At 38.8% G+C, this 24,073-nt stretch overlaps 1 protein-coding gene across 1 annotated transcript in view; it reads right to left on the bottom strand.

Moving 5' to 3' along the window:
* vwa8 (von Willebrand factor A domain containing 8) overlaps positions 1–23,136 on the bottom strand; it is a 79,243-nt gene extending 56,107 nt beyond the window's left edge. Inside the window, exons 1-14 of the mRNA XM_013913933.1 lie at positions 22,866–23,136; positions 21,216–21,293; positions 20,996–21,126; positions 20,116–20,226; positions 11,165–11,332; positions 10,328–10,492; positions 9,927–9,976; positions 9,732–9,840; positions 9,528–9,632; positions 9,274–9,402; positions 6,585–6,719; positions 6,423–6,500; positions 4,014–4,174; positions 3,651–3,764 (exon numbers count right to left, since the gene is read on the bottom strand). Coding sequence (XP_013769387.1) covers positions 3,651–3,764; positions 4,014–4,174; positions 6,423–6,500; positions 6,585–6,719; positions 9,274–9,402; positions 9,528–9,632; positions 9,732–9,840; positions 9,927–9,976; positions 10,328–10,492; positions 11,165–11,332; positions 20,116–20,226; positions 20,996–21,126; positions 21,216–21,293; positions 22,866–23,004 — 1,673 coding nt within the window. The 5' untranslated portion in view covers positions 23,005–23,136. The remainder of the gene's footprint in view (positions 1–3,650; positions 3,765–4,013; positions 4,175–6,422; positions 6,501–6,584; positions 6,720–9,273; positions 9,403–9,527; positions 9,633–9,731; positions 9,841–9,926; positions 9,977–10,327; positions 10,493–11,164; positions 11,333–20,115; positions 20,227–20,995; positions 21,127–21,215; positions 21,294–22,865) is intronic.
* Between the last annotated feature and the right edge of the window lie 937 nt (positions 23,137–24,073).

Here is a 24,073-nt window from a genome sequence, read left to right as displayed (position 1 = left end):
AGTTTGATGGGTGAGGCTGACAGATAAAATTATTTCAAGGTGAGACATGAAGGGGACAATAGTGCCATAATGAATTAAATAAATAAATTATTAAATAATTCATTAAAATGGTCAATAATTAATTAAATGTGTCAATAATTAATTAAATGTGTCGTATATATTTATTAAATTAATTATTTCCAATTTTAATTAATTATTGCCACATTTAATTAATGATTTAATGGTGTATTTAATTAATTCATTATGTCAGTCCTGGCGTTCCATACTTGTGCAGACGTATACTGCGAGAAAAGTACTGAAACACGACTAATTTGCATGAGCATGTACATGTCCTCCATCTGGCTGTGTATGCTAGGCTATCACCAGCTTCTGCAGCTCCATCAACAAGCATTTGGGCGCACTCTGAGGAGGGTGCATTTGCTCGCAGATGAAAGAGGGTGTTGTTAAAACAGCGCTATTATTATTATTTTTTCTGTTGACTAGTTGTATTAGCTCCATCATTATTAGCAAACTTACTCATGGGCAAATAGATAAATCGCCCTTGTAAAAACTTTCAACGATAGGCTCGATATATTCGTCCAAACGCCCAACCCTAACACACACACACACACACACACACACACACACACACACACACACACACACACACACACACACACACACACACACAAACTAGAAGGTTCTTTCTTCTTGCTCTGACTTTGTAAAATCTATGTTTCCTACTGGATACACTTCATCTGAGCCACAGGAGTGGGAGAAGTGGAAGTGGGTTTATTTAAGCCCAGACACCCCACCACAAACATCCTTCCTGCCAGCTTCGGTGGGGGGTTTTAAAAAGTGCATGCTCATACATACACACAGAGGCACTTCAAGAGTTACATGCAGGGTCAAAACCATCAACAGTTGTTCACATGTAAAATATGCAAGATTGTTGCCCCCACTCCCTCACACCACCCCCAAAGAGGTTTTAACGGAGTTGGGAAAACTGGGAGAAAAATAAGTATACCTGAAAACTGGAAATCATGCCTTTGACTTCCAGCAGTCACTGTCAACACACATTGTCACACTCAACCCACTCCCAGGACCACTGCTCTAACGCAGTTTGTCTTTTTGTTGTTACCAGTTTTGTTAATTAGGAAGCACAATGGGCAGTCAGTAAATAAGAAGAAAATGGATGTGTAGTGTATAAAAAGTGTCTGATCTTATGAGAATGTTCTCAAATGCTGCAGATCCAAGCATTCTTCTTTACTTTGGGCTATTTTAAGAACCAATGTAACCCAGCCATAAATTACATATTGTTATAATTACACAAAATGTGTTCCTTATACCTGACTGTTAGGACCTCCAAGCCTGTAGTTATATTCATTATTAGTTGGAGCCCCTCCTCATTGTTCTTCTTCTTCTTTGGTGCAACCCTATAAATACAGTGTACCCCTTTGGCCTCTCCCCTTTTCTACAATTCCCCTGTGGGAGAGGTGGGTGTCATTGCTTTCCAGACACTGTATAACACACATATAATGTATATTTATCCACCCTGATGCTTCTGATTGTTATTTTAGTTCAATTATTACCATCATTGTGCTTGTTTTTGTGAGATGCTATAAATGTCTAGTATGTGTGTGTCACAAATGTGTTTTAGGCGCCATTAACGCTAGCATGATATATAATTATAATATAATTCTGGCTAGCTTGGAAGTTGTGATGGGTTGAGCTAACCCTCTCCCCCACTGTTTGTATTTGGTCGTAGGAGCTGGAGCGAGCAAGTTATTTACTCGGAGGTCTTTCTTTCTTTTACCTTTCTTTGTCAGGTATGTCGGATTTTGTGTTGGTGTTTTTTTTTTATTTTATGTCAAATATGTCCCATGTAAGTTCGTACTTTATGTTTAATGTAAAAATAAATGCAGCCCCTTTTCTACAATTCCCCTGTGGGAGAGGAGCTTTCTTTCTTTTACCTTTCTTTGTCAGACACAACGCAGAAACACACGGGTTACACTAACATCTTGTAAGACAGTCTCTGTGATATTATCCTCAGAATATGTTAGATGAAAGAGATCCAAAAGAGGGATACAACTCAAACACATGCACCTATTACAAGTCCTACAGTGAGTTTCAGTATCAAACCAATGAAACCAACAAAAATCAGCTTCTCACTCTCTTTTAATTTTTATGGAATAATGTTTTGTCTTCACTCTCTGCTCCCCACATGTTTAAAACAAAGAAAACTTCACATACACTACTGTGCAATAGTCTTGAGCTCCCCCTGATTTCTTTATATTTTGCCTACAATGAGCCTGACTTTAGTCATCTGTAGTCAAGTGGTCTGAAAAGCACTAAACCGCTTAACACTGACCTATGAATCATTCAAGCATTTTAAAAAAGCACTGAACTTATGAGATAAATCACTATTGGGTCTACACAAAACAGGCAACCTAAGACAGAACCCATTTTAAATTCTATCTTTAGTCACTTTGTTACTAGCAACCTGTTAAAAAAAAACATACAATGTATGTAATACATGTGTGTAATGTATCCTATTTCTTTGGCTGAATCTACAAAAAAGGGGTTGGCAGGCATAAAATAGTATTCCTGCACCAACAAAGCATGTTTCAGCATGGTGTGCAGTGCATCCTCAAAAAATAAGAAGTGGTAGGCATGAAAAAAAATCCAACTGTAGTAGTCGAGGAGTATATGACTCATGAGAGGGGGGGAAATACAACAAGACCTGACACAGTACCTGAGAGATGCATCTGGACCTTCAGTTTACAACCTGGGTTATAATAAAACTGTAAACTGTGCAAACAGTTTTTACTCACTTGGAGTTTAGGTGGGTTACACAAAGTTGGGATGCACAGTCAGCCAAGAGTAGATGTCATTAGATATGTTATCAAGCAGACACAGGAGCTAAGGACATTTAGTGATGGGGACAGGATTGGCAGTAAAACAGGTATCAGCCACCAAAAATAATAAATCTAATATTTTCTATTTATTCTATTTTTTATATGATATTCGTTTGTTTCAGACAGTTGTTCCAACAAGGAACTTAAACTCCTGCACTCTTAGCAAACACGGCTAAATTTTTTGATTTATAAAAAACACTAGAGCTGTACTTCTTCTGCTTCCTCAGTAGGTTGGTAAGTTTGTGTTACTGTGTCACTAAGGTGCTAGTTTTTGTTATTTCAGTAAGTATCCTGTGCCAGTACCCTCACTTCTTGTACTCTTGTTGAAACTACAGCTACATTTTTTAGCTTATTCTTTCTCATCCTTGTTGACTGGTGCCACACAAACAATGCTCCTCTGAAGGCTTTTGAATCTAAAATTTAAGAGAAGGTGAACTACAACTTTACTTTTACACTTGAATATATTATTTATTTTATCACTCCATTCCATCACTTTAAGCGTGAGCCTGGAAGCTGAAATAGACAAGGGACAGTGGAGATTTGGGATTTCACGAGTGTGCAGTTAGAGAAGAGGTGAAAGCACTGCCATGGCTTTATTGTCTTTAAGAATTCAAACATAGGTCAAACTTGTGATATTTGTTACTGTCTTTAAAAAAACAAAACAAAAAAACACTGTCACATTTCCAAGTGTGATCACCTTTCATACAATTAACCCAAATGTGTGTGATAACCTGTGTGCATGCATGTGTGTACCTCTCTTGCAGTTCCTGGTCACTTAAATGTAGTTGTTCCTTTAGAGTCTGGTATCTGTCCCACCTCAGCAGCCTGGTCCCATCATACAGATCTATCTCCCTGTCATGGAGTAACCTGGGGCAAGAAAATAAAATCTGAGAAATGAGCTGAGTGGTGTGTGTTTGTTTGTTATTTTACAGCACCGTCTTCCTTTATTAAGAAACTGAAACAATAAGAAATACATTAAAGCAGAACCTTAGCTGCTGTGGAGCGTTCTGAAAGGAGAACACAGAGTACAGATGGCACAGATAACAAAAAACCCAATATCAACAGAGCATTTGGAAAATATCACAGCAGCTACATCCAGGAAATGAGCCAAAGCACCTGGATAGTACAGCCAAGGTTCCCAGGTTGACTCTGTGTATGCCGTCGAGAAGCAGCAGCTTGCCCTCCATGGCAGCAGTGACCAGTGGAGATGGCCTCCATGCTGTGTCCCCATTTGGGAGCGTGTACCTCTGTTGGAGAAGGTCCCTGACTGTCATGTCCTGGGAATCAAATAAAATGGAGGGAGGTGTGTGATAAAGGCAAGAAAGTGGGAGATGGAAAATGAACAGCAGAGACAGATGTGTACAGCAGGTTGGCAGAGCAAAAAAGATCTAAAAATAGTCAGAAGTGATTCTGTCTGCGATTGCGTTTAGTAACTGTGAAGACAAGATGACAAATGCACCAGCTTTCCATTTTTCCCTCCTTTAACTCTGTTCCCAGATGGTTTGGCCCAGCTGCTAAATGCAATATCTCTACTTTACAGATAACACTGTCTGTTAAGCAAGACTGTCATATTCACTATCACGCTGCCATGTCATGGTAAAGACAGGGGGTAGACGAGGGAGGACAAGTGCAGTTGCAAAATTTGTTCTAGGCAGTGATTACTGCAATCCTAACTGCTTCACAGCAACATACTACTCATTGCTTTCTTGAATTAAAGAGAATTAGGTACAGCTGTAACAGCAGCTGGTATGAGAGAGCTTCATTTTGTCACAATATCAAGTTCAAACATTAAAAGACTCAGAGGAAGTGTCATTCGTCCTAGATCTGGTGACATTTATCATTTCTACGCATCATAAACCCCTCAGGTCCTGTCTATTATTTTCACATTTTTATCTAACAGAACAGACAGTGATGCATTCAGTGAGAGCTCCAACAAGTAAGGCCACACTGATAAACATGGGACATAACAATACTATATCTCCCCATCACCAGGCTGGAGTGAAAGCCTGAAAGCCTTATAATAAATCAGAGAGACTGGTGCTATTGAACCACGTTAATTTTTTTTTAAATGTCATCAAAAAAAAAAAACATCAACAGTGCCCATGCGAAGGATGGTATTCTATACATATGCTCTTTAAAAGATTTTCTGCAAACTGTTTTATGACGATCCTGATGAAGGTCATGAGTCAACCCCCCCCCACACACACACACACACACTCAGCTTGTTGAAGGACACAATTTATATTCTGTTCTCTAGCCTGACATGTCACTTTGCTTTCCCAAAAATGGGGTTTTCAGAGTTGACCAGATGAATTGTGTGGTGAAGGATTCCACAATTCCCGCAGCACAGGTCACCCCTGACCTCAGCTAGCTAAGAATAGCAGCTACATGATGCATTCATACATACAGAGCTGCAGCACACCCGCTTCCTTCACAATTATCACCGAGCTGACTACATTCCACACACACACATATTGCACACATGCACTGTACACTCATTCAAAATTCTAAAAGCAATAAAAAAATCAAAATAAATTAACCAACTGAGCATGCACTTCAACTTGTGCTTTTCCCTATTTTCTCTCATATATACATATTGCTCAAAAAATTTACACGAACACTTTTTCATCAGAGAACAGCATCAAGTCCATTAAAATTCTGGGATTTTGATCTGATTGGTTAGGTATCGGGATGATGCCCTGGTCCAGATCTGGGTGGGCACCATCCATCATCTCAGAAGGCCAGAACAGCTCCAATATACAGTAAGATACATAAGCATTATATTTACCTGTCAATCATGCAAAGTTAATCTAGTAAAGTCCAAATTTTTAAATATGAAGCTGGAAATTAGCATAACAGAGCCACTTAAATCTAAGAAGACTTTTAATAAAATACCCTCATAGCAACATTTGCTTGCCTCTCCATCCTACTGGTTGGGGTTCTCTATGGCAGTATCACACTGGGGCCTACACATTCCAGAGAAATAACTGACGCAACAGTTAAATGAATAAGCAATCTCATGCTGAGTGTGCACGGTCATGCCGGGCTGTGCCAAGGTGCAAAAGCATCTGGACATCAGTGCCAGAGTATAAATTGTTGTTAACAAAATGCTGTGTCCGCATGTAGTGCTGGGAGCCCAAGGTAGACAGAACAGTGCTACACCCTCTTCATGACATATCTGAGTTATCTGAGCCACTGGTATTAATATTTTTCCCTGACATTATAAATACATTATTAGATTAGCATATATTTACTGCCTAAGTGATACTGCTTTAATTTGCAAACTAAGACAGATATATACATGATGCACAGAAGTATCTGTAAAAAGAAATACTGCAAAATCTTTTACAATGTAGGTCAAAAGGATGACAGATGGTGAAAGATATGACTGTGGCATTAATTATTCGGGGTCTGTGACGCAAATGTTTGGTGGTTACATTCGTACTTCCCCTCATGCTCTGCAGACAACTCAAAACTTCAGAAATAATCATATTTTTGAACATTTTAAAGACCAGACGTTTTTACCTGGTAGAGCATGACAGGCTCCATGCTGTAACCCAGCATCTCAGCAAACTCTCTGGCAATCACCGACTTGCCGCAACCCTAGAAATAAAAGAAGGTATTCGTTATTAAAATCAGATTCACTATGTGCATTGTATGTGTATATGTATATCAAGTGTTAGCCACCTTAGGTCCTATCAGACATATGTCCTTAACCATGTGCGACTGTATCATCTCGGCCAACAACTGGGAGTGGCTTGGTGTATGAATGTAGGTGGGACTGCTTTTGGGTGGACGTGGCTCCTTAACGCCTGCTGGAACCTGAAGTTTCATAAACAGGAGAAACAAGCATGAAGGAGGCAAACAACAGCAGCGGCATCTGGTGAAGCCTGACATTATACCCTGTGTGGGAAGAAAAAAAAAGTAAAAAAGAAAGTAAAAAATATGTTTAGCTCCCTTTATGGTTACTTTCTTATGACTGGCTGCCCCTCACAAACAAGTTTGCACAGCTGGTGTGCAGAGTTTTGTGCTTGCAGCCAGCACTGTGTGCATATTAAGGATGTTTCCCTTTATTAACTTGGTACAAAAACTAGAAAAAACACACATACCACTCCCTCAGTGGGTGAGAGTGGTATGTGTGTGATGGTTTATATCGATATTTTGGTTTTGCTGCCCCCAGACTTGGGTCATTCCACCGCGGTCATCCAGACATCACCTGGAGTGGCTCTGTGCCCCACGGATTAAGAACCACTGCCCTAAACAAACCCGTGATTCACAGATTCACGGCCGAACAGCTGGAAACAAAATTCATTATTTTTTAAGAACTCTGCGTTAAACAAGCAAAGAAAACCCACTACATATTAGGAGCCAACACAGTTCCTGCCACACATGAAGAAAGTGCAGCCTCAAAGAGTTAACCAGAGTGATATCATTTGTTTACCTGCAGGATCCACACCACTATTTTTAGTAGTCTGAAAGGATGTCTGTTTTTCCAAACACTATGCAGTAACATTCACACGCACTGCTGCTTTTTTATCTAACATGAAAAATTAATGACTGATAAACATGTTGCCTTAACAAAATTTACATTCAGCTACAGAGTGTCAGTGAGAGATAAGACGGTCAAGCTACTGATACAGTGTGTCTGCCTGTCTGTCCGTGTGTGGTCTGCGACGTGATAACTTTTATAATCTCTATAAAAGGATGACTTAATCACTCTGCATGTTTTTTGATTCATAATGAAGCCTAATGCTTGCACTCATTAGGATCGATTACACTATAGATTTGCTTTATGCATCGTTTTTATACATTAAATGCTTTTTATTGTTAATGTTTGAATGGACTAATGGAAATTTAATAGAGTGACTTTTATCTGAAAAATGCAGGATGGGTTTTCTGCTAAATCTAACCCTTCAATGCAACGCTTCAGTGACTCTCACATTGTCAAACGTGAGAAACGCTAGCTAACAGTTGCTTAGTAAATGAGCCTGCTAATCATAAATATCAATAATGACTAACTGTGACTATTGTAAACGACTCACGACTCCAGCTAGCACAGAAAAATTACACAGTATCTTAAGAAAAAAAACCTCAGTGAAATAAGTACATAAGGCTGGCTAATTTAAGACTGACACATAGTTGTAATGAATTTGGCCAAATTATAAGCCATATCAATGTTGTACGATTTGTGTTAGTCAGAGCTGGCTGGCTAACCGCGTAATATGTATGCTAACCTTGCCAGACAGTTAAATCTGCACAGCGTGCAAACTAGACTTTAGCTTAAATGTTTACTGCAAACGGTGACCAAAAAATAAAACCAACAAGGACGTATTTAAAACTGCTGTTCCTTTGATGACCACTTGAGGTCAGCTCCAAAGACACTAATCTCCACTGACTCACATATCAAAATGCTCAACTTTACAGCAGAAATACAGTATGTCTATGTCATGGTATTAAAAGAAATGGTATTTAAAAAAAGAAGATTGAAATTAGGGTGTTTTTTTCTTCACTCATTGTATTAAGGTCTAAAGGTTGGTCTTGATGCATACTCAATTTGGCCGTAGCGTTTTCAGTGGGAGAAACATTTCGTCACTCATCCAAGTGACTACTTCAGTCTCAGCTGACCACTGATCTTTGACCACTGATCTTTGGCGGAGTCATTTACATGAAACGGGAAAGACCATCTCTGAAATGAGGAGGGGGCCTAAGTGTACATCTTTTCCCATCTTACTTTGCCGTGATTGCAGCCATTCCCCAACTCTCTGTGAATGGTACTCATTGCCATCAATCAATGATCACTGATCAATGGTCTTTGATGAGTGGTCATGACAATTTGCAGATCAAGGAACTGACCTCACATTCCACTGTTCATTCAGTGGGCTAGATTTGTGCAAATGTGCTGTTTATAAAGTTGGGGAAACCTGCAGTCAGCTGAGACTGAAGAAGTCACTTGGATGATGACGCAGCGTTTCTCCCACTGAAAACGCTACATCCAGAATCAGTCTTTTGGGATCTAAAGGTTGGGTAATAATTGCGCTGTCCACAGAGGTTGCTTGACTTTATGTGTTCTGCTCGTCCCTCTGGAGCATCTTTGAAATGCTTATTTGAAGAAATACAACTTGATTTGTTTATGTTTAATTAGTGAATTAAATTATATCCTTCATTGATTTCTAACATCGTGATACTAATTGGTTATCTGTGTCTTTGCAATGATCCCAACTTGCAAACCAAGCTGGTTAGCTGATAAGCTACAGTCCAATAAACAAGAAGGCAACTACCACACCTCTAAATTCAAGGCTTCAAAATAAAAGTTCACAAAGCAGTGGGCGATGTCATGTCATATGTAGTCTATGGTGTACACCCAGACTGCTGGTACCTGAAAGGTGATGTCTTTGTCCACTACATGTAAAGTGATGTCTGCATGGCCTTCTACATCTTTTGCCGTGGACACACTCAAAATGGTGGTGGGTGCTGGCTGACGATGACCATCCAGAAGCTCAAATCGCTGTGAAAGAATGCATATAAAGCAAAACTGATGCCTTCAATCAACCATATGATGTTCAGGTTATATCAAGCATGCACCTGAGGTAAAACCATATACAGACACTTTAACATCACATCTTGACTTACACTGAGTACACCCTCAACAGCAGTGCGACCGTCCTTGCCCAACATACTGTTAAATGGATAAAGCCTATGGAGCAGTTGCTGGGAGGATAGCATTGGGAAAGAGTTCTGGAAAAGGACAGAAAAGTCACACAGGCGCTAGTAACTTTAAAACAAATTCTCCTTTAAATTTTTGGCTTTCATTTTTCTATCTCGCTCCTGTCTCACCAGGACATGAAGGACAGGAAGCAGGTTGTCCACAGGAAAGTCAGGAAGGCCTAGGCTGGATGATTCCTGGGAGCATAGCGTAGTAGCTAGTGAGAGCAGCTGGGAAACTCTGACACACAGGAAACAACACAATACTGCATGAAGACAGACCATCAAAGAATACTCGCACTTCAGTATGCATCTACCTAAATGTACCTTTCTGCAGCGACATTTGGTCCTGCTGAGTACAGCAACTCCAACTGGTCCTGAAAATATACAGAAGAAAACAAGACTTAAATATCCTCAAAGTCTCACAAATTTACTGCAGAACACTGTTGGCTGAGAGGCCAGAGAGAAAGAAAACAAAAGCTCAATACTTAAATTCCAGAACAAATCCAAAACTAATATATCCTCTAGTATTATCGCTAATTTTCTTCAGTATAATAACATTTCAGTATGTTGTACAAAGTGTGTTATGTTTATTATCAGAGTGCATAAAAGGAAAATTTGTATCGGTTCGTCTCTTTCTCCCCCACAGCCACACCTTTCTTATCTTATTGAAGCTTTCAGCTTGCAGATTACTTTCTTTTAAGTAATCCGTAAATTCGTGGATTGACCTTGAATGGTAGGTAATAGACGTCTCTAGCCTGGAAGCGAGAGCGGAGAGGAGGATCCAGCGGATTGCCTTTGTACTTGGGTACAGGAAGACCAAGCGCGATGACCCGAAAGTCCTCGCTTACGCGGACAATCTTCCAGCTGTCCAGCTCTTCTTTGGTGTGCTCCTGAAATGCATCAAGGTAAGAAATGGCCTATAACTTTCTTTCATCTCACACATTTGATATTAAATGCTATTTTTATCCAAAAGGCTGCAGCTCCAAAGCTCCATGTGACAAGTACAGACTCTGAATGTCGCACAGCAGCAGGATTTATAGCAACAGCATTTTTTCCCTCAAAACACAACAAGAGCACTGTGGAAATTCACTGCTTAAGTGGGAATTTACATATAGACATGACTCCATAAACAACAGCCAGCATTATAAAAAATAATAACAGCGCCCCCTGAGGCTCCCAGTAGATGAACCTGTGCTAGAAATGTGAAAATCCGAGGTAATATCCTTCCTGAGTTATCGCATTTTCACCTTGACCTGGAAGTTAAGATGACCAATATTTGAACGTGTCTGACATTTTTAGTGAATGCACCTAAGTGTCAATTTGAAAATCTTATGTCGCCTTGATCTTGAATTATCATGTTCACAAACTTGGGTGCCCACACTGCCCAGGGATTCGTCCTGCGTGGCAACAATAGCCCATCAAACTTTTACAACTGAGGGGTTAAAATAAAGTTAATGCCTCAGCTGTTGATACCTAAAAAGATTAGTCCCATGTGTAAGTTCTAGTTTAGAAATTAGCCGTGGGAAGTGTTTGACTTGTGCAGGCGAGTGTGCTGCTCTGACCTGCAGCAGCTTGTCATAACGCTCCGCTGACATGAGGAAGCGGCCATCCTCCAGCTGCATCTCTCGATTCTCCAGCAGGTTGTTAAGAACAGGCAGGACGTTCCTCTCGGCTTTCTCCAGCCCCTCCAGGACCAGGACGCGGCCTCTTATTGCGGCCCTTACAGCACACTAGGAAAAAGCATTAAAAGTCAAGACAAAGCGATGAAGTCAATCAATACTTCAGAAATAATAGGAGAGGAAGGGGAAGGATGTTGTAAACTCTTTCGACATATGATGAGTTTTGCCTCAGGTCAAATCTGTTGCTCCACTGTACAGGATGACCTCTGATCTCTGGGCTAAAAGCTTTTGTACAGACAGGGAATCTGACCTTCCACCAGTCCTCATTGTGCATACTTTATATAAGACAGTATAAGCTTCCGATAAAGATTTTCCTGAGGTTGTCCTCATCTGTGTTTGTCCTCCAAGCTACTCAGAAACTTTCAAACCAGTCTCTGCTGTTTTAAGAAGCTCTATTTTCTCCCACCAAATGTGGGATAAAACATCTCAAGTTTATACAGTGTGTGTGCAAATGCATGTGTCTGCGCACATTTCTGCAGAAATCAAAAAGCACGTCTGACGTCAAGAGGCAGGAAACTTTAGCTGTCTGGGTGGACCGCAGAGCGAGCGGCTATGTAATTAGGTTAACATGTAAATGCGTGGCAGGTTGTGTGGGAAGCAGAGCCATAAAACTATAGTGAGGACCAGATGCTCTATATTTAACTCTTGATCCATTTTCGGCACCAACGCTGTAATCAGATAATTGTTAGAAATGTAAATGACGCAGGATGTAGAGTAGGAGAGAGAGAAAGAGAGAGGCAGGGAAGCACAGAGGGGCCTTGTGCTATGTCTGACACCAGCCATGCAAAGAAAAGAAAACATCCCACCAAATGCTTTTAGCCACTTAGAAATGTCACAGAACAGTGAATGTGTAATATTAATGTAACTAGAACTATTTTAAAAAAAGAGTTAAAAGTCTACAGAGACATCACTTCCTATAACATCTCTTTGTGTTATATGTGATGTTTCATTTTTTTTCATAATGCTATGTGTATGAATCAAAAAGCTTCTGTTCCTAATTTACCTACTTCATGCGCATACAGAAGCATGTTTTCCCCAAAGTGTTTGCAGGTCACAACATAGACTGTATACAAACGCTAGATGCAGCATCAGGTACGTCCAAGTTCATTAAACCTGCATTCTTTGAAATGACCAGTAAAGGGCAACTACCTAGTGGCAATTTCTCTAGTGATTTATGACCTCAGTAAGTATTTTCCTAATAGATTTATTGTCAGTAGTTTCCAGTCTTAATGAATGCAATATGATGTTCATAGTACGCTGTATTTTGAATAAGAAAAGACTACAAAGAAGGGAATCCTTCAGAGCTTGTGACTGAAAAGTCGCTACTACACAAGTGTGCAGTCTGCTCATTTTCTCAGACAGGTCTACCTATGCCCATCATGTCACATCAGTTTAAAAAAACAATAAAACAAACCAGAATGGCGATGGCAAACACAAACTCTTAAGTTGAGACTTTCAAAACAAGAGTCCACAAACCAAAACGGGTCAAGACTCCAGTTAACAAGGGTCCAAAACCATTTTAAGCTTTAATGGTAGGTTGAGAACCTAAAAAAGAACAAATTTAACACAACTCAAGCTGAAAATAAATTTGAATGATTTTTTAATAAATGGCCTAGCATGATATAAAAAAAAGTTTTAAAAAATCAACCCTAGATAATATTTTTAATGTCACATAATATCCAATAAAATAATTTTAAATGTCCCACAAACCAGATTTTTAGAGTCTGATGTCTTCAGGCTCTGCTCTTGTCCCAGAACCTTTCAAATTAAATCAATTAGACTGCTTGAGTCCTGAACAAAAAGGTTTTCCATTATTTCCGGATTTTTGGCTTCTAATTTGACAACAAACCTCTATTTACTCTGTGGTAATTCAGCCACAGCAGTGAGTTTTGTTTCCCCCATGGGGCCAGCCCTTTAACTTTAACTAGTGGAAATAAGAGAATCCAGTTTTCTTGTGGATACCTTTGAATTATATTTATATTTAATTATAACTACATGTGATATTTAATTGCAATTTTTTTTGTTTTTGTTTAATTTTTTGTGTTGGAAAAATTTTTGTACTTTAAAAAGACTTTTCCAACATGTAACTCTGCCTAGAAAGTGTAGAAAGTGCATCCTGTCAAAAGGTTTCAGCACAGCTGTACGTTTGGGTTCAGATTCAGCTCCAGTGGAGGTGGAAGGCTTTTTATTACTGTAATAGAGACTTATTTGTAGACTGGGTTTGAGGTAAGCTGCCTTACATAAGAGCCAGCTAAATGAAGAAGGGTGACTGGGAAATGTCAAAAATATAACAAGCATGCGATTACATCCATGTGACTCCTTCATGCATACTTTGAGGGTAGGGTGATGCTTGGAATGAAGGAGGAAGGGTGAAAAAAAGAAAAAAAAAGAAAAAAGACCAAGAACCAGAGATAGAAAATGAAGTGGAAGGATGGGAGGGGAGGGACAGCTTAAGCTCAGGGACTGACACGTTAAGCCTGAATATAGGGCTCCAAATCAGCACAGACCCCTGAGGAATACTTGGATGTTCTAGTTAACACACAAATGCACACCTCCTACAAAACTATTCTCAAAGAGAAAAGCTCTCTAATTTGCACCCACACATCTCCAGTCCATAAAACAAATGTTGGAAAATATAATATGTACACAGTGTTATTGCACCAGACACATGGCACAGGACTCATAATCCACAACATCCCAACAACATAAAACCTTTCCACTGGACGTTTGAATGTAGGAAAGCCCACAAATAAGCAATCTTTCACCCCATTTATTAACATCAATAATGCTGTTTCTATGGAAACAATGGACAATGTTTTGATTTAGATAAAGAGGTGGGAGGAAGATGAGCCTCAGGCAGAGGGAGTTGGATGAGTTGGCTAGCTTTTCTTGTTCCAGGGAAAGATGTGCACTGATAGAAACAAAACTATTAAAGTCATTAAGGGATGAAGACTGTTTAATCAAACAACTTGATCATGCATATTTTTCACAAATGGTTATTCCCAGTTTCAGTTTGTGTCTATGGTTAAATGATTTTCCATGAAAACTCTCAAAACTGATTTTTTTGTTCTCCTAATGTTCTAACAGAGCAGATGATCCGACTATACAATGCTACCTTACTTAAGTTACGGGGAAGTGTTGCAGCCCTAATCCAGGGTTTGAGTCCATGTTTGGTTTATCACCGAACCAGTGATACAAGTGAATATGCAGATATTCATAAAACAGTTACAGCATTTTCAACAACTCTGTTGGAGCTTTGATGGACTGGCGACCTGTCCAACAGCCTTTTGTGCTACGGATTGGTAGCCACTAAAATATAGCAGTTTCCTTTATGAACTTGACCATTTATCTACATTACATGCACATCTATGATTCAGAATCACCAGTTAACCTAACATTCATGTCTTTGGACTGTGGGAGAGGGCTAGAGCACCCAGAGGAAACCCAAGTAGGCACAGGGAGAACGTGCAAACTCCACACAGAAAAGCTCAGCCAGCCGCTGGGTTTGAACCAGGAAACCTCTTGCTATGAGTACTAGTTACTTCATAGCAAACCTAGGAAAATAGGTGGATAGACATATGGATAACAGTTAAAAATTTCAGCATGACTTCAGCATCCCTTCCATATCCAGTCATATAAAAGGACCAATGCTGGAAGAAAATTCCCTCAACATCACAAAATGCTGTTAATTTCAACTAATGAAGAGTGTGTGTTGGGACTACTTCCTATTTCAGTACATTGTGTTGACAATTATAAAATGTGAAATATAAACTTAAATTGAACATATTAATAAAGTACCTAGTATCTCAAATACAATCATTTGCCCCAGTTGTTATATGTAATTTAGGCATTTTGTCGTGGTAAACAAACCCAGGTTGTATGATTTACAACGGCTGTTGAAACTGATTCTACTCTCATCAGAGAGTACAAAGCTCTGAATTCATGAGTTATTTTTCAAAGGCGTCTGGATTCTATTAATGCTAAAGCTTGGGGAAGGGGAATCATAGCTGCACTGGTAAAATATGGAGGAGTGCACTGATGCATGCTATTTCTAGAACTGCCCAATAAACAGTTAAGCTGTATTAGCCTGAGGTCATGCTAATAATAGCATAGTCAACCTGGTACCTTCTACATTAAGGTGCCCACAACGGCCCGGTGTCGAGGCCAGCCAAACATCTTTATTGTAGGTCACACCTGTTTTAATCTCTTAATTTCCTGTCATCTCTCTACTGACAGACTCAAATAAAAGCTTAGTTCATGCAGAAGACGCTACTGATAACAGTCAATATTGCTTCTAGTGTTTGTTTAGTGTGGCACACCAAAGCACCTTTTCCCTCTTAAATTTGCTTACAGTTGTGTGTGACATCTAAAAATAGTCTATTCCTCTTATCTGGACTACATTGTACGCATGAATGTTGGATTGCTTTGGTTATGAAAAATAAAAAACAAGTCTGGTTTTATAGAAGTCATGTTATGGGATAACAGCTCTTTTTTCCCCCACAGTCTACACCCTGAGTAAATCCTTTACTGATAAGTTTGGTCTCTGTCACCAGTTTCAAGTCACTGATTATAATATGACTTTCATTGTCTAAACCATGGTCCAGGGATATACATACACACACATATAACAATTGTTGTAATCCTATATAATTTTGAAATTTTTTTCCACAGGTAGTTCACAGAGCTGAGGTCATAAATCACTAGAGTGTACAGAGCCGTTTATACTTCATTCACATTGAGACCTTCTGGTAAAATATCTTTTTAAATTTCTGCTCTGTAAGTATCCCTTAACTGGATGCCCCATTCTCTAATTATTTTTTTCTTGTAAGTTGATCAAATGTCTTAAAACATTTTCCCTCTATGAGTGGAGTGGTCTGAAAGAGCCATAGGCAAACATTTTATAATGAAATTGCATTGTGTCACATAGATGGAACCCTGCCATTCAATTTAGTAAAAGGAGTCACAAGCATCAAAATGATAAACTTAACAAAATCTGCAGGAGGTGAACAAAACTACCACGTCAGCAGTGTGAAGGCACTAATGGCTGATTTGTGCTGGAACACAAACAAGCTGCCTCGCTTTATCAAACCATAAAACTGCTCAGTACACTGCTCATGTGTAGGAAATGCTGCTTCTTTGATGTGTTTACTCCTGATGCATTAACAAGGAACTCAATGCATATACACATTCATAAAACCACTTTCTCAGAGCACTAAGAGCAGTGAAGACAGTGGAGTAGCACTACAGTAAGTGGACTCCCTTCCAGCTGCAGTCTAATTATAAGAAAGCCTAATTAGCTGCAAGTCTGTTCCAGGAGAGCAGCTTTCTGAGTAAAGTTTAAGGAATAAGTGTGCTGAAAATAAAACGTGAAAAACTTCCCCGTTTCCATGGAGCTGATGTCTGAACTGTTACACAACTGATTTATTTTTTACGCAGATGAAGCCATGTGCTAATTAGTCGTGGATAATGACATGACTGACTAAATGTTAATTATCACAGCTTATTATCAGTTGTGACTCTTTGAAGCCCAATGCCACAGTTTAATGATCAGCCTAATCTGGATGTAACAGTGCGGCCCTTAGCGGCTGGAAACACAGTGAGATGGACCAAGGCAAGTGTAGTGGAACAAAGTATTTATTTGCTATACAGCTCTCCTTACAACAATTAACTTGTCGAGCTTCTTCACAGCACAAAAATTCATCCTCTAATGAGGACTGGCAGCCTTAAATATGTTCAGCTGTCACAGACCATTATTCCACTCTCAGGTAAATTCTTAAATCCCAACCTTCCACCACAGTATACAATATATCAATAAGAATAAATAAATACATTTTCACATTTACATATTAATAAATATTTAACACTTAATGTTACACCAAACCCAATATTATAAAAACCCAGAAACCCAAGCACAACAAGATTCACCACACTCTCTTTACCAATGGTCTCTCCCGGAACCTTTAAATGGTGTCTGGACCTCCTGGGAAACATTTGCCCAAACACCTTGAAGAGGACACAGGCAAGAAAGGTGAGTAATCATTATCTTACAAACACCTATTTGCACCACTTTTATCCCTAGATTTCACACACACACTTGCATTAGTTTTCCTTACTGGTAAACCTTGATCACAATCACCATTCTTCTCTCCTGACAGACAACCACCACATTCCTTGATGAGGAGCAGCTGTGCCGGATCTGAAATAAGGCTACCAACTGATTTTAGAATTCCCAATAAATAGTCAATAAATATTTAAACTTCTTGTGTGCAAATCCATGCTTAAAGTGCAATGCTAAATAAAGTGCTTGATAAGGTGCTTTTAATAAAGTGAAAGGTGTGCTCTAAAGTGCTATACAGATAACATAATATAAATAAATGCAGTAAGGGAGTCCTCTTCCTTACACTGGACTTAGCTTTTCTTCCCATTTCATAATTCGTTTTTCTGTAGCTGTGAGACAATAAATGGAGATGGATGGAAAACACAAAGTTCTCCTTAGAGAAACTGGCCTGGATAATGAGGAACTGCTGGTTTCTATGGTTACTCAACTTACAGAGTCCACACAGAATGGAGGCATATGTTTGCCGAAAGCCTCGATCGATCAAAAAGGAGCATGGAAAGCAAGAGAATGAAATTTGGAAGAGTGCAAAACTGTGGTGAAGCAACATTTTGTGTTACTATGTTTCATGCGAGGACAAGGCGCACTCAGTTAATGTTCTACTCACACTCCAAGCTGTGTTTGCCTTCAACTGTGGTTTTAATGGTTCTGTTGTATTACACAAACACATAGCCAGAAACTCATGACTGTACATTTTTATTATTGTAATTAATGCAGAAAAAGCAATCCCAAATCTTTCAGTTGTATTTAGCACACAGGCCATGCACCTAGCATACATCCAGGCACGTGCAGAGGGGGGGGGGCTAGAGGGGCTTGAGCACCCGCCCCTTTCCTGATGGGTGCCCAAAGTGCCATTTGGGCACCCACACATTAAAGAAAATTTTTTTTCTTTAATGTGTGTGTGCGTGCGGAGTCCTGTCTGTGCCCCTAAACAATATTTAACTATTAATCACAGTTTTGCTAAATAAAAGGATCTGGCTTGCATCAGTCACATGATCACATTTAACCAATGATCGCCCTTGACGGCAGAACGCGCTGGTTACGAGCCGGGAACGAGCTCACAAAGAGCACGCGCATTTTTTGCGGTCCGGAGCTGTAGGAGAAACACAAGTTAACTCAGAGACACAGACTGATGCGACAAAATCATTTAGTAGGTGTACAGCGCACACTGTAGTGTGTAGCACCCAGGAGTATTAGCTTATTACGTACACGTTGGTAAGCTGTCTTGTTGCAACTGACGAACTGAAACAAACGAGCGTGCTGTGTGTGCAACAGCGCGACAAACATTACCTGTCCTTTTATTAACTGCACAAGTAGTGCTGGTCACAGCTGCTGGCTACCTGTGTAAGGCTGTCATGGGTCTGTAGCTCTGTCACCGTTTTAGGGAACATATTTAGTTTTAAAGTATTTAGAAACATATTTAGTTTTAAAGTAAGTTTCTGGGCTTTTCCTGCCTTTCTGGAGGGATTATATTTCACTAAAAAACGATCTATATGCATGTCCACATAATTATGCATTATTATAATTATAATATATTAAAAAACACACGCTGTATTTTAAAGAACATACATTAAGAAGCAGATTATATTAGATTTATATTTTAAATAAGACAAAATTTGGATTTTACAGCAGTAAAATGATTGTATCTCTACAGTTTAAACATGTAATAAGCTTTCTCCCTGCACAGAGTGGATAGTGAAACAAATGGAATCATCATAATGACATTATTTCATATTTATTACTTCCCCCTACTCATTGCTTTATTATTGTAGCTCTAGTAATAAATAATAATGTAAGGATTCTGGATCAGCACAGTGATGCCCATAGTATATACAGTATTCTGAAGAAGGTCTAAAATGTCACTGTGTGTGCGTGCATGTGTGTGTTTTATTTAGAGGGATTTAAAAAAAAATATTACTCATGATATAACATTGTCCAGACGTGCCTGGTAAGGACATGAGGAGGAAACAGCAGGAGCTGTGTGAGGCTACTAAAGGCAGTGCTATAACATTTTTCTGTCATCATTTTATTATAGATTAAGTGCAAGAGTTGTTAGGTGTGGATAATTAGATTATAGTTTATTGCAATAGCAAGTTGTGCCTTGTTCTCAGATAGACAGCAAGTGGAGAGTGATATATGAAATGATGGGATGGAAGAAGAGAAGCAAAGAGTGAATCACAGTCTAGTTTATTTCTCAGTTTTTTGTTGCCTTATGGTTCCAAGCGCTGTCACCAATCTTTGCATTTTGTTATTATCTCATGACACTTGTTTAATCAGCTACCATCTCTCCTGTGGACTTTTTACTGTCTACAGTCTCAGATCAACACAGCCCTGCCCTCCAGCACTATCCACAGCAACCCCTCAACAGCAACATTGTACCATCAGGTAAAGCATCGGCTACGTTTGCTTTGCCTTGTTGCCCATATTAGATTCTTGATGAATGTGTGTTGTTGTTATTCAGCCTGGTTCAATGTGCCCCTTTTTAACTTTGAGCACCCGTCCCTTTAAACCTCTCTGCACGGCCCTGCATACATCCAGCTGTTGTGGCAATTGATTTGGCTTTGTGATGCATAATGCACAACTAAAATAAAACAATATTTCAGAAAACACAATATTATACTTTACAGCTTTCATCAAAAATAATTCAAATGTCGATGTAAAGTGGATTTATGTCGAAGCCTGCATATTAGACTGTGTACAATCCATTAAATAAGCTTACCTGGTCTATGTAGAAGGCCGTCCCCGATCGAATCTCTCTCCTCTGTTTCAGGTCGGTCTCTGTGGTGTCCCTGGACAAAGCGACATACTCCACTTCCCGTTTAGTCAACTCCTAGTCAAGAGCAAGAGAACAAGTTTGGCTTGTTAAAAGTTAAAAGCATATTCTCTGGCTTATCTGATGCCAAATAATATGATAGAATTGTAAAAATAAATCAAATTACTATGCGTATCCTGCAAAGACACTCCTAGTCCATCGTTTATTAGAACAAACCTGGTAGAGCACAATTTACTCTTTACTTTGGTGCCGAATTTGTATAAAAGTTTCCATCGCACTATTAGAATGATACAACTTTATATTTATCTTATTAAAGCTATGCAATGTTTTAAAACTGCATTTACATTTCACTACTTTTGACTGTATGAACTTCTGCACTTTCTGAATTTTGCCACTTTGACAAATAATCGTTCTAAGGATGCTGCACTAGAATAAGACCTGTGTGGGAGTTACTGTGAGCCATGTACACATTTCCACAAAGGTCAGTGAATTTACTTTAGGCAAGCCACACGGTCAAGCTCAGCCACGATCCCTGAAAATCAGCAAGTGCTTAGTTACTCCACATCTGCAAGTCGCTTTGCAACCACAGCCAAAACTATGGCATCTACAATACTGAACCGCAGTTCCATCTTCCATATCACGGTAATGTTTAATGATTGTTTAGCAACAAGTGAGCAGGAAAAACATCAGAATAATGGAGTTTTTAATTTTTGTTCATGGTTCAGTCCTAATCACATGATGATCAAAACTGTGGTTTAAAGAAAAAAAAGAAAAAGATACTCCTCTTTTATATTGAGTGTTTCAGTGTGTAACATGGAGGACTCACAAGGTACTGCATAGCTATGGATCTTCTCAGGGGTCCTGGGGGGCCAATGAGGAACACATCCTGACCCAAAAGGTCTTTCTGCATAATCCATCGGAGGTGTTGAGCCACCGTCTGAGGTAGGGAGTCTGAAACTGGCCAAAAAAAAAAACAAAAAGGAAACGTTTTATGCTGACATACCTATAGGCTTTGTTGTGACATACACACACAGAAGATTACCTACTGTGTTTCACAGGAACAAGCTCTGGATTCTGGGGTGGCTTGAGTTTGTAAGTGATCTCACCAATCTTCACTGTGTCACCTGTAAAGGAAAAGGATGATCAATGCATGCAAGATGGTTTTTGACAGACAAGTCAAGTCATAATCACAACAGTAGAGTTGATTTTATATTCACATTAGTGTTAGTCTTTGATGAAGGTACAATAAAAAATAAAGATATAAAAAAAAAAACACTTCTCAAACAGTTTGGGTTTAACAATATGGTTTTATTAGATTTGCAAATCACTGCATTCTGTTTTTATTCAAATTTTACAGTGTCACAATCTTTTTGGAAACGGTTCACTTACTTAACTTTTGACTTGCATAAGTTTCAAGTATATAAAAGGCAGCTGACTCAGGGGTATGAATCAGTGTTGTGCATTGTGTTGTCCCCCTCCCCCTGGCAAGACTGTCCTATGTTGGTAATAATGTAGTAAGGTTCCAGAAAACCTGGTGCGAATCCCTGGACAGATCTGTGGTGCATCTCAGGGTGAACATAGAGACAGGCAACAGTTCACACTCTTGCATGATCTAATAATTATTTGTCTTTCCTGAAGTTTGCTCTCAAACTTAAGATTTACTCTCCCAGAATGGAATTAAGCTGCTTCTGCTCAGCTCTGCTGAGAATCAATAAAGCAATGGTCGGGACTTCCAGTCAATCAATCAATAAATAAATTAAAACATGATTATAGAAATCAAAATCTTATTTGGTTTTCATATATCCTATTTTCAGTGATATTAACTTTAATAGCAGAAAATTAACTAGGCATATTTTTTCTCTCTTTTTTCCCATATTTTTCAAGTATCCTTCGTGAAGCCTGGAGAACTATTCCTGAAGACTATTTAAAGAATTTACATGAAAGTTGCCCAAGAGAGTTATGGCTAATGAATGAAGGTGATCATACACACTTTGGTTTTGCCTTAAATACTGTCTGTATAATTTCCTTTCCCATTTTCCTATCAAATTTCTAAAGAAATGAGCGGCAGCCCAGGACTTTTGCACAGCACTGTAAATATAAAATTGAGTTATTTGTATTAACTATTACAAAAGGTTGATATTAAGATGCAAGTTTCAGCTTCAGGTTTAATTAGCATACATCGTTAACTAAGATTTTGATGTAAATCAGGTTTTAAAAGGTGTCCGGGAAAAAAACAATACATTTAAAATTGTGTTTGGAACTAAATGTGACAGAAATATTGCCGTTATTTCAGCATGCTCCAGTTTAAAGAGCAACACGTGTGTTATACGTGGCTAAGTACCATGTTCCAACCTTTCACCTAGTGCAAGGTAAATGCATCGACTGTCTCACTAGATCACTTCTCACTTCAGATGCTGAGCTTACACCGTTTTCCTCTACATGGAACAAACTATATATTCAACAGTATTTTTGCTACCAAGGAGCCACCGCAGTGTGATTCCTGCCCCATTAGACAACAGCTATTTATTTAGCCAGTTAGCTGTCACCAGACACATGTGTTCCTATTTCCAGCTGAAAACAAACTGAAAACACCTGTTCACTGGCTGTATACGTGGCATTACAACTTAAATGAAACAATGAAATGAAACAATGAAATGAAACAAGTGAAATGGCATTACAACTTTAAGGCCGGTTACCTGAGGCTGTGTTCAGAAGTTTGACCTCATGAGTTCTGAACATCCAGCCGTCTCTTCCCAGGACACAACCCAAAATATACCGCACCCTTCTTGCAGCAACAGCCGCAGCTGTGCCGCCACATAAAATTTGGGAGTGCATGTTCAAAATGTCTACTTTATCATACAAAACCTAACAATGAAAAAAATTAGCAGGCTGTCTTTTAAAACGGTCTGACCCGCGGCCTTATTCCCATTTCACAACTAGCGTCAGCTCATTTTTTCGGAGTCGGAAATAAATAACAGAAGGACCAAATGGTCCGACAAACAAGTCTTCCGTGGGAATACCATTTTAGTTGAAAAGTGTTCCGTTCGCGCCGATAATTTTTGCAATATTACTAAGATTCTGTTGTTAAAAAAAAACATAGTTTTGTTTAGTAATATTTTAGGTTATTCATTTGGCACGTGGTTGTTGCAACTGGCTTTGGCTAATAAAGAAGGCTACAAATATTGTTTATTGAAAATAACATTTTTTTGTCTTTTGGAATATGTTATGCCCAAATAACTCTTTACAATATATTCTAATTTTAGTGGCTTTATTAATCTGAATCTATTCATTTATTTGCTGATTCTGCTGTCCCCTCTTCAAATAAAATCCATTCTTGGATTCAAGTTTTTAAAGTAGAAGTGGACATAACAAATAAACACATGCTGAACCATCTAACAAGGTAAATACCAATTTAACATTGGTGATGTTAAGTGGTAAATCCTGCATGATTAACCATGCAACTCCTCCAATTCTCTAAACGTAAATTTTAAGAAATCGCTGCTAAAAATTATAGAAAGTTCTGGAAGTTCATTGTCGAGATTATCCCGTAGTTATAACCATTTTTGTTAACTCACAGAAATGTCCTTTTTTTAATTTATTTATTTTACTGTGAATGCATTGTATTAAAAAAAAATAAAACAACATTAAAGTAGATAGTGAAAAAACAGGAACTTTTCTCTCATTTAATTATTTTTTTTCTCTTTCTTCATCACTGTGCTGTAGTATGAATGGCTTGGGGAAGATCTTTATCAGGAGGACAAACTTTAAAATGTACCAAAATACAGTTGAAAGTACTAAATTTATCCCCTCCTTCACATTTTCCATAGACTACAAATGGGACGGATTGGAGTCTTTGCTGTCCAATTCTGGCCCCCTGGGCCTTATGTTTGAAAGCCTAGAATTA

Source organism: Pundamilia nyererei, unplaced genomic scaffold, assembly GCF_000239375.1.
Source record: "Pundamilia nyererei isolate P.nyererei 1_Seehausen unplaced genomic scaffold, PunNye1.0 scaffold00160, whole genome shotgun sequence".
NCBI classification, from domain to species: domain Eukaryota; kingdom Metazoa; phylum Chordata; class Actinopteri; order Cichliformes; family Cichlidae; genus Pundamilia; species Pundamilia nyererei.
The sequence above is the reverse complement of the archived record's forward strand: the minus strand, read 5'-3'. Positions and strand labels throughout refer to the sequence as shown.